This window comes from Ursus arctos, unplaced genomic scaffold, assembly GCF_023065955.2.
Source record: "Ursus arctos isolate Adak ecotype North America unplaced genomic scaffold, UrsArc2.0 scaffold_8, whole genome shotgun sequence".
Lineage (NCBI taxonomy): Eukaryota > Metazoa > Chordata > Mammalia > Carnivora > Ursidae > Ursus > Ursus arctos.
The window spans coordinates 9,214,638-9,225,374 of record NW_026623100.1 but is presented as its reverse complement, the minus strand read 5'-3'; the positions used below and the strand labels follow the sequence as shown (position 1 = coordinate 9,225,374).

The following is a 10,737-nucleotide window of genomic DNA, read 5'->3' as shown; positions in this document are numbered from 1 at the left end:
TGCAGTACTCATCGGAAAGCACTGCCTGCTTTGCTCCAAAAAGCACATGCTACTATATTGGGTGCTTCCTTAGGTTGCTGATAAATGAATTGGTTCGTAAGTGATCACGATGGAGTATATTGCATATAGTGCCTAATTTTCCTTCAGAATAATATATCTTAGCACATTATAGCAGCAAATAATAGCGTTATAAAAGAAATAAGGAGAATATACCTGAGGCTCAGATTCCCTGTCTGGCATTAACCCAAAATGGCTTAAAATTTGTTCCTTCATGTGATCCTGAAGTGAAGTAAACCAGGAAACTGACTGCTGATAAACTGAATCATGAAGACTGGTAAGTTCTTCATATGCTGGACCTTCCACCTGATCAAGGAAAAATGGACCACCATTTCAACAACTCATTAATACACATGAAATGTAGCAACATTGGCTGCATTTGCTAAGTGGATTCATGGCATTTATTTCTTAGAAAATTGATTAGTGTTTTATAAACCTATTATATGCTCAACATACAAATCTGTACTTTTCTTACACAGTGAGGACCTATCTGCCCTGTCTATCTAGAACATCCTGATTTTTCTCTTAACAATATAAACATATCCCATGTTACCATGACTAATTTTCAATGGCTACATGCAATCCTATATTTGAGAATGTACTCCATTATTCAGGTAAGATATATTTTAAAATAACACGGCAATATAAATATTTATGCAAAAGTGGGGAGGTTGTTTTATTTTTGTTGTTGGTGTTGAGGGAAGGGACCGTCATTCCCTCAGGATAGTTTCCTTGAAGTAGAATTGCCAAGTCAAAGAGTGAGACATTTAAAATATTGTATTCCATATCACCAAACTATACTCCAAAAGACATGTTACAGCTACGCACACTCCCTGCTTTAGCCTTACGCAGCGGTAGGCCCTCACGCTGTTTCTGGGTGCCTATCTCACTGCCAAGTCACTCATTTTAAGTATGTCCCAGTCCTACTCAGGAACACCTAAGTGGGAAAAGCACTGGGCTGGGAACCAAAGGACCCGGGTATGTTCTGGCTTTATTACTGATTCTCATGAGCCAGTCATACGGCCTCCTGAGGCTAGAGCTTTTTCATCTACAAAATGGGAATAAATCATTCAGGTCCTTTCTGGTTACAAAATTCCAGTATCTCTGAAAACTAGGGTGAACTGAGAAATTAGATTATAATGCATACAACCATTCTCAATGTGACGTATACAAATTAAACACTCATATGTGGTAGAGGATTTTCCTTTTTTAAAAAACCACCAAAATTATTTCATGTTGTAGCTATGTAAGCTCTCATTTTAAATACATATACCACTACAAGTCTCCATCCATACAACAGTCAGTAAACCCTCTCCTCAGATTTGTTACTGGGGCAGCAGAGGGACCCCGAGAACAATGACATTCAGTCACATCCTTTAAAGGCCACTCCCTGGTCCTGAGGCGTTAGGGTTGACTCGCTGTGCTCGGCTCCCCTGCACCGGGCGGCCCTGTGCTCAGGATGACCAGAACCGGCAGCTGGAAAAGGGACGGTGCTGGCCCTGTGGGTGTGGCTCTACTCATGGGCGTCACGAACGTACAGGACTGTCCCCAAAGTGACTTCCAGTGTGATGTCAGACAGCTAAAAACTCTCACTTTCCACGTTTGTAAATGTGAACCAAAGAATTCGAAAGAGGGATGCAGTAATGCCAAGGGTTTCCTCTTTCTAGAAGGATGTAATGTTTTTCTTGCAGGATAATGTACATACGGAAAATGCATAGGTCTTAATGGTTGGCTCGGAGTGTTGTCAGCCGTACACACCAGTGGGACCATGATCCTCAACAGGACAGGGGACGTTTCCATCACCCACGATGGGCCTCCACCCAGCCAGTCTCTGCCCTCCAACCCCAGAGACAAGTGACACCTGGTCTGGGAGGCGTATGAACGGAGCTACACAGCATGCGTGGTTGTGCGGCCGGCGCCCCTGGCTGAGCATCACGTCGAGAGATGTGTGCGTTGAGAGACCGAGGAGACTCTTCCAGGCTGCTCTGTGCGCCCCCAGTCCCTTCATTTTCATTGCCAGGTAGTACTCCATCGTATAAATACACTACAGTTTGTTATCCACTCCTGTGCTGAGGGGCATCTGCACTGTTTCTTGGTCTGGGCCATTAATGAATAAGACTGCCAGGGACATCTCCGTACACGTCTTTTTGAGAACCCCTTCAAAACATTTCATTAACCTGTCAAAATATAAGTTCTGATATGTCTATTAGACATATCAATATTTCTTAAGGGGTAAGAGAGCCAAATCTTTTACACCGAGCTTTAGAAGGTGTTTTTAAGCACTGTTTTTTATATTATATCTCATTCTGAACTAATACCAGTACCCGGAACAGGGATGGACTACTACCCACAAGTCAGATCCTGTTCATTGCCTGTGTTTATGTAAACAGCATTTTACTGGCAACCAGTGATGCCGACTCATTTACGGGCTGTGTACGGCTGCTTCTGTCTGAGCTGAGGAGTCGCAACAGACACTGCATGGCCTGGAACATCTATAGTATTGACTGTATGGCCCCTGTAGGAAAAGTCTGCCGGCTCCTAGGCCAGAAACACCGAGACAACAAATCACAAAGGCATTCGCAAGGTGCAGCAGTAAGGTAATTTTTTTGAGGAGGAGATGGGTCCACCAGCTCCAACCCAGGTGAAAAATCCACGGACGTACCAAGTAACTGAAGTGCTGAATTAGGGAGGATATAAATAATATTGTCAGTAAAAATACGACCGAGTTTTTCCACAGTGCAGAGGGAAACAAGGTGACTGACCTCTAAACACGCAGCAGTAAGATAAACCTCACCTTTTCATCTTCGAGATACTCGATGTCGGCTGTGTTATAGCCATCTCTGTGGCGGTGGCTTAGAACTCTGAACCGACTGATTCCAATGGCATCCACAACCGAACTCCCATCAGGAAACGTTCTGACGTCCTTAATCTCCAGCATGCAGCCGTACTCCGAAATTCTGACAGGACAGTCAGGAGAAACAACCGTGATTTTAAAAATGCAAAGATCGAAACAAAACAAATGGTGTCTCCACATGGGACCAGCAAGCTTATTTTCTCTAAGAGACACCTGCAGATGATTCCTTCTGTTAAATGCGAAACATACGGGTGTGCAAGGGCTGCAGAGGGAGGGCTGGAGGGAAAGGGGACCTTGTGCCTCAGTCGTTCAAACAAGCTAGCGATTTGGAAGGACCTGAGGGGTGGAGGGAGAATTCTCCGTCCCCTTGGTCAGGGCACTGGCAGGGAGTACAGAGAGCACAAGGTATGTCCGGGGCTCTCACGCCACTCACAGATTCTGCTCCCTCCTCCCCCATTTCCACTGCTGCCGGGCAGCTCTGTCCTCCCCAACAAAAGAAAGTCATCTACAGTCACTGCCTTCACCTCCTGTCCCCATCAGGCCTCCATACCCCACCATTCCACTGAAATGACCCCACAGGAAGTCATACATGACTCCACAGGAAGTCATACATGACTCTGGCATGAGCCTGCTGATCTGTCACTGACCCAACACCCTCTGCTGCTCTCTGTCACACGTTTGTAAATGTGAACCAAAGAATTCGAAAGAGGGATGCAGTAATTCCAAGGATTTCCTCTTTCTAGAAGGATGTAATGTTTTTCTTGCAGGATAATGTACATATGGAAAATGCATAGGTCTTAATGGTTGGCTCGGAGTGTTGTCAGCCTTACACACCAGTGGGACCATGATCCTCAACAGGACAGGGGACGTTTCCATCACCCACGATGGGCCTGACCAGTGCAGCCCTTCATAGGTGCCTCCCTCCCCCACGTGTCCCTCACACAGGGGCCACCCAGGGTGGCATCCTCGCTCCAAAGCCATCCCTGTGATCTTACCCACTCTCACTCTTTTAACTCTCATCTGCTTCCTGAGGACACTGATTGAGCCCATTACACGTCAAGCACTACATGGAGCAGTTTAGAATATGTGCTCATTCAAGCCTCACAAAAACAGGAAGGTTTAAAAAAAGCAACAACTTATGTAAGATTTAGACCTGAGATCTGAACCCGAGGCCACCTAATTCTAAAGTAAATGAACAACTTCAGTACACACCTTCAAGCTAACGATGAGTGACGGTTCCCAAGTCACACGCCTGTAAGGCTGGACACCCCTACTTGGATCTCTCCTAAAACTCTCTCTTCCTGCTTGTCTAACAGGGCTATCTTATCCATAGCCGTGGCATGGACGGAGGTGCCCTGAAGATCCCCTTCAAGGGAGGACTGACTGCCCCAGCCATCAGCAGACAAATGCCTTCAAATGTCAGCTCTCCCAAAGCCTGTCTCATCTGCAGAACTGTCTTTCCAATAAGCATCCTGTCCTGTCTGTGGACAAGAACTTGTGAGCGAATGCAAATTCCCCTTGCATCTGTAACTCCCAGAGCATCTGGACTCTCATGCTTGTCCACATGAGGCCATTAGAACGTGGCCCAAAAAAACCAGCTGAATTCTTCCTACATACTTGCAGGTCTCCTTCTCTTGGGCTCTGCCACAGGTAAGCCACACTTTTGTCTACTGTTCTCCCTGGAGGGACTTGCCTTTCCTCACTTACTGTGAGCAACCTCTGCTCACCAATGGGTTCAAGAAACTTATGTCCTATAGTTTATCTGGAGTAATGCTCTTCTTAGTGTTCTGTAACCTTCATGGAAGCAGAACTTCTGGAACTTGTTTTTTCACTCTGCTTTTGCTGGTTTTGATGAATCAAATTTTAATATATTCAAATTTATTAATCTCTTCTTCCATGCTATGTACTCTCAGCATCTTGTATAAAAAAAATCATTCTTTTCCTTTTCCTAATTGTAGTCTCCAATGTTTTCTCTTAAAATTTGTATATGTTGTTTTTCACACTGAGAATGTAAATAACATGTGTTAATTTGTGTACATGGTGCAAGGCAGAGAAAAGATTATTTTTTCCCATTTGGACTGCACACTAATTTTCTTAGCACCTTTTAAGTGAGCAGCTTGCCTTTTCTCACAAATTGTATGTAAATACGGCATTCATATATGAGTGGATCTGTTTCTTATCTCCATATTCTGTTTCAGTGGTCTGCTTACGAGGACTTCTAAGTTTGTTACGGGAGTGTTCTCCCATCTTACTCAACTGATTTCTTCAAAACTATCATGGTCTTGGTCTTTTGCTTTTCCATAATAATTCTAAAATCAGCTTGAACAATTCCATGAAAAAAACCCTCTTGGAATGTTGACCGAAACTACTTTAGATTTATAGACTAATTTGGGTAAAACTGACATTTCTATGACATTGAAGTCTATGCATCCATCCATGGATATGGTATTTCTCTTCATTTACTTAGATCTTCCTGAATATTTTTCAATAAAGCTGTAGAATTCTTTCCATATATAAAGGTCCTACACATATCTTTAAAAAGATCTGTTCCTAGGTATATATGGTGGAAACTAGTGGATGGTCCTACATATCCATGCTCCCTTTCTTCCTGGGCACATGGGTAGACTACATTTCCCAGGCTTCTTTGCAGTAGGTGTGAGCAATAGTGATGTGTACCCCCTTTTATTCTGAATCCTTTCAGAGAATATGTGCCTCTTCTACCAGCTAGAACTTACATGAAGTGACCTCATCGTAACCATGCTGTAATGACAAAGCCCTAGGGGGATAAGGAAGCCAACAGATGGGAAGGACCCAGAGTCCCCAGAGCAGCCAGGGAGGGAAGCTGTCTGCCAGCTTGATGTAAAATGAGGAGAGGTAAAAACTAAGAGCTGGGGTATTTGTAAGACTGAAATTTGTCTGGTTGTACAGATGGAGGTTTCAATTTTTTAGCAAATTTTTTAGACCTTAAAAGTTAGGCTGAGTTTGTTTGCATGGTGAACTAAAAGAGAATTATAGGCAGAGGGAAGCATGGAGGTATGAATATGAACTATATTTAGAGAAAGGCAAATAACATGGTAGTGGACTAGCAAGTATGATGTCTGAAAGAAAGGAGCAGGATATGAGGCTAGAAAGAAGGCTGGGATCACATCATAGATGGCCTCGGACTTATACCTTGTTATGTAATGGGAGACACCAGAAGTTTTCAACATCATCTTAAATTGTTCTTCAAGAAAAAGAACAAGTTATGTATTTATTTAGGACCCTCTGAATGCTGACAATTCTTACCCTGCGTGCTCAGCAGACAGACACATGCCAAACCGTTTGGTGCCAGTTTCCATGCATCTTCTTATCATAAGCCGATAGCGGGGCTCAAAGACATGAAGAGGGCACGGGACGGTGGGGAAGGCCATGGCACACACGAAGATGGGGACATCTCTGGTCAGACTGTTGGGTGAGGGAAAATGTAAACTGAGAAGTAGGAGCAGTTAGAAACAAAAGGGAATATTAGCCACTGTAAAACAGCAAAAGCTAGCCAACCTCAATTCTCTCATTTACAATGTAAAACCCTCAGGCCTGTCTTTAGTGGGAAAAGGAAGCCAAGGACCACCTCATGAGAAAGTTATCAGCTCACCGGGTTTCCTGCCAAGCCTGTCTTATTTACTTTGATGAGACAGAACATGTTGAATTGTATTAATTTAATTAGAAAAAGTTACAGCTTATGACCATGATAAATAAAAATTCTAAGGACCTTGAGGGCACTATGCTAAGTGAAATAAGTCAGAAAAATGAATTCCGTATGGCCTCACTTACATGCGGAATCTTAAAAAAGAAGAAAACCAAGCCCATGGATACAGACAAAAGATTGGTGGTTGCCAGAGGCTGAGGTGGGGTGGGTAATGGGTGAAATGGGTGAAGGGGGCTGAAGGTACAAGCTTCCAGCTGCGAAATAAATAAGTCCTGGGGATGTAATACACCGCACGGTGACTACAGTTAATAATACTGCATTGCGTATTTGAAAGTTGGTAAGAGAATAGATCTTAAAAGTTCTCACCACACGAAAAAGAAATTTGCTAACTATGTATAGTGATGGACGGTAAGACTTACTATGGTAGTCATTTTGCAATATATATAAATATCAAAGCATTATGTTACATACCTGAAATTCATATAATGTTATGCATCAATTTTACCTCAATAAAAATAAATAATAAGAAGAGAAAAAAGTTCTGATGAAAGCAAAAACTACACAGTAGTCAAAGATAATGAGTTCTAAATAAAAAGGAGTGGAAGAATGATAAGACCTCAATAGTTAAAGTTTGCCACAACACACAACTCTGTTCACTTTAAAAAGTAAAAATAACTGTCAAACCTATTTCGAGGGGTAAACCTATTTTCCCTTCCATTTTTATTTACTGTGCCTTTTCAATTCTGGAAAACTCAGTACCACTTACTTAGATACAAAAAACAACTATGTAATTTTGTGAAGACACACTTTTTTAAAAAGTGGGCTCCATACCCAGCATGGGGTCCAACATGGGGCTTGAACTCAACCCCGAGATCGAGACCTGAGCTGAGATCAAGAGTCAGACACTTAACCAACTGACCCACCTAGGGGCCCCATGAAGACACACTTTTGAAATATTTCTTATGACCCCTCTCAATTAAATTTCCATAAACTCTTTGCAATTAATATTTTTTTCTATTTTTAGGTCTAATTTCTCTGCCAAGAGGGGAAAAAAGCTGAGATAAAGGTATGAATGCAAGGATTTCCTTCTTTAATCTGAACTCAAGACCAAGTACATATAACATGAGGACTTACTTTGACAGTTCTGTCATTTCTTCATCATAAATTCTCTTCCTATCAGAGAGTTCATCAGATAAATATCGAAATATTAACTCTTCGGCCAGAATAGTTATATTAAAATTTCTGCTTGCCAGCAACTGTAACAAAAGGAAATGTTAAGTAATACCATTTGGTAATTAATTCTAGAGGACAAAGCACTTTCTCCCCAGTAGAAACTGCCAACAAGGAGGGAGAGGGGTGGAGTCTCCGGAAGACAAAGGGATGGGAATGGAGAACCTGGAGGTCAGCCAGCCTGGGGTAGGGACAGGGGCCGGGCAGTTCCTCCCCTCTGAGAAAAGGGCAGGATTAGGTGTTCATCACCTGGAGGAAGGATGAGTGATTCCCAGCCTTGCTGGCTTCTCCATTCTCAATCAAGTATCACAATGGCAGGGAAGGGAGAGGAAGCGAGTGGGATATGTTGTGAAAGAAGAGAAATGGGAAATAATCATCCGAGAAAGTGGAAAACTGAAGCTACTAGAGAAGCATAGTAAGAATGACTACTAATGTTTTGAGTCTGAGATTTAGAACTGTACATTTAAACTGAAACCATTCTTCCCAATTTTGCGCCTTCTCTCTAGCTTTGCTTTGTTACTTATATGGGCATGTGTGAGAGGCAGAGTTGACTTTATTTGAATTGGGAAAGGGGCTGAGGGACCAAGGAATTACAGCTGGATGTGAAGGGAAATAGGTGGAAATTGAATTAAAACTGCTAGGATCAGTGGCTGGAAGGGTCCTATGTAGCTGAAGATCTATTATTCTGTGTGTGTGTGTGTGTGTGTGTGTGTGTGTGCACTTCTTCTATCTTAAGCCTATGAATTTGCAAATAACTACCCTTTTCCACTAACATCCTAATATACATCAGGTACCAATTGCAGATGCTTCAGGCCTTAAAATAGCCCTACCCAAAAGTATCGTCTACAATGCACAATAAAGAAGATGGGTCTCAGAGGGGTGAAGGGACTAGTGTAGAGCCACACTGGGACCAAGACCTCGGGGCTGGTAGGTTTCAATGTGCTGCTGTTGCTTTGTTAACTTGCTGCGTCTCTGGGCTTGGGCTGCTCTACATATTTCTAACAGTTCCATCTGGGCGAGTCCTAGACATACTGCCATGTCTCCCTTTAGCTTGTGTGAAACAAGCTACATGTATTGCCGAAACTAAGAACTAGGAGTCCAGCCTCGAGTAACAGGACAACTAGCAAAAACAAGTTTAACTTAATTCACAGTGAATATTATTAATGACATCCGTGTTTTATTCTGTTAGTTTATGGCACCATTTTATTGAAGAGTAATACAATACAATCTGCTTTACTTGGCACCACGTTACCCAAGACCTCTGTGCATACAATAGATAGTTGATGACTCATGCTTATAATAATGCATGTGAGCAAGTCTAAGCTCATGAAGGGGTTTCTGCATGGAAGAAAGATCAAATTATGATTTTTAATTTTAGTTGGCTGTGTTAGATTCTAATTTCTGCAACACTGGCAATCCATGCAGAGCCTGCACTTAATCATTGGCTCATTCATTCATTCATTTAATCATTCATTCATTTACTCATAATCATAAGCCTCTACCATGTGCTCTGGCCCCTGGAGAGAGAGTGAAAACAAGGCAGAAGTCTTCTCTGTCCCTACGGATCTTGTATTACAGTGCCAGCCTCAACACACTGCTTCATCACACAGCCCCTACCAGACAGCGCTGAACATGGGCGTGAACGAAGGGTCTGTGTTACAAACCATGGTCATAAAGACATGCATTGTACTGTCTGGGAATAAACAAGCCGCCTCCAGGCCCACCGGCCCAGACAAGCATGGGTACAGCAAGGCAGCAGGCCAGATGCTATGCCACCGTTAGCAAGAAGAGAGAGCAAACACAGCCCTGTAGACCGGCAGAGGAACCGCCAAAGGAAACTACTACGCAAACTCAAAAAGCACCCACCATCATGACACATGGTGTCTAGTACAATGAATCATATTCCTGGTGAGAGCCCTGAATAACTTAGAGTTTCAGGATGTATGCGATTTAAAGAAGTAAGTATGTACATAGAATGATTTAGAAAGGTCTCAATTATAATAACTTATTTTAACAAATTTTGGCAGTAAACTAAGTTACAGTTATTTAAAAACTCACATAAGTATAATAACTTCTTTACCATATCAAATTCAAAAATAAATTTTTTACTGGACATTTGTTTTAAAAAACTACTTTATCCTGGACCACCTGGGTGGCTCAGTCGGTTAAGTGTCTGACTCTGACTTCCGCTCAGGTCATGTTCTCAGGGTCTTGAGCTTAAGCCCCACATCAGACTCCATGCTCACCAGGGAGTCTGCTTGAGAGTCTCTCTCTCCCTCTGTCCCTCCTTCCCCAGCTTGCACCCGCACACCCACACACTCTCGTTTTCTCTCTCTAAAAATAGACAAATAAATCTTTAAAAAACCACTTTGTCCTACTTAAAATACATTAAGTGTATAGAAGTAATTAAGGCAAATATTATTAGTACATTTTATGGATTAAAAAAAACCTTCCCCCCACCAAGAAGTTAAATAACTTGCTCCGTGGAAGGTTAGTGGCACCAGAGTCCAATACAGTTGATACATATTCACAATTTGAAAGGTTGATCAGAAAGCCTTTAAAAGCCTTTAAGTGTTGTTTATTGTATTTATGTGACAATTTATTTTTGAGTTAGAGATAATTAAATAGCTTCCTCCACAGAATCTTAAGTATGACTGGCTTTGATTATAGACAAAAGACACAACTGACAACACACCAACGGGATTTCCCAGTGGTCAAAACTGATCAAGTCTTCGATCCTATGCAAAACTGAGTACCACAATATGACTTCACCTTGAGATGAGATAAAGGACAGAATCCTTGGCACATATTAAGTGCGTCATGATGTTATCTCAACCCTTTACGATTAACATATGGTGAGGACTCAGTAATGTTATCTCAACTATTTATAACTAACACATCGTAAGAGCTC

The 10,737-nt window shown here is 42.2% G+C and overlaps 1 protein-coding gene across 1 annotated transcript in view; it reads right to left on the bottom strand.

Moving 5' to 3' along the window:
• Positions 1–10,737, bottom strand: part of LONRF2 (LON peptidase N-terminal domain and ring finger 2) — a 53,763-nt gene that overhangs the window by 19,567 nt on the left and 23,459 nt on the right. Inside the window, exons 8-11 of the mRNA XM_044378709.3 lie at positions 7,731–7,852; positions 6,197–6,355; positions 2,852–3,014; positions 214–363 (exon numbers count right to left, since the gene is read on the bottom strand). Of these exons, the coding sequence (XP_044234644.2) occupies positions 214–363; positions 2,852–3,014; positions 6,197–6,355; positions 7,731–7,852 (594 nt within the window). The remainder of the gene's footprint in view (positions 1–213; positions 364–2,851; positions 3,015–6,196; positions 6,356–7,730; positions 7,853–10,737) is intronic.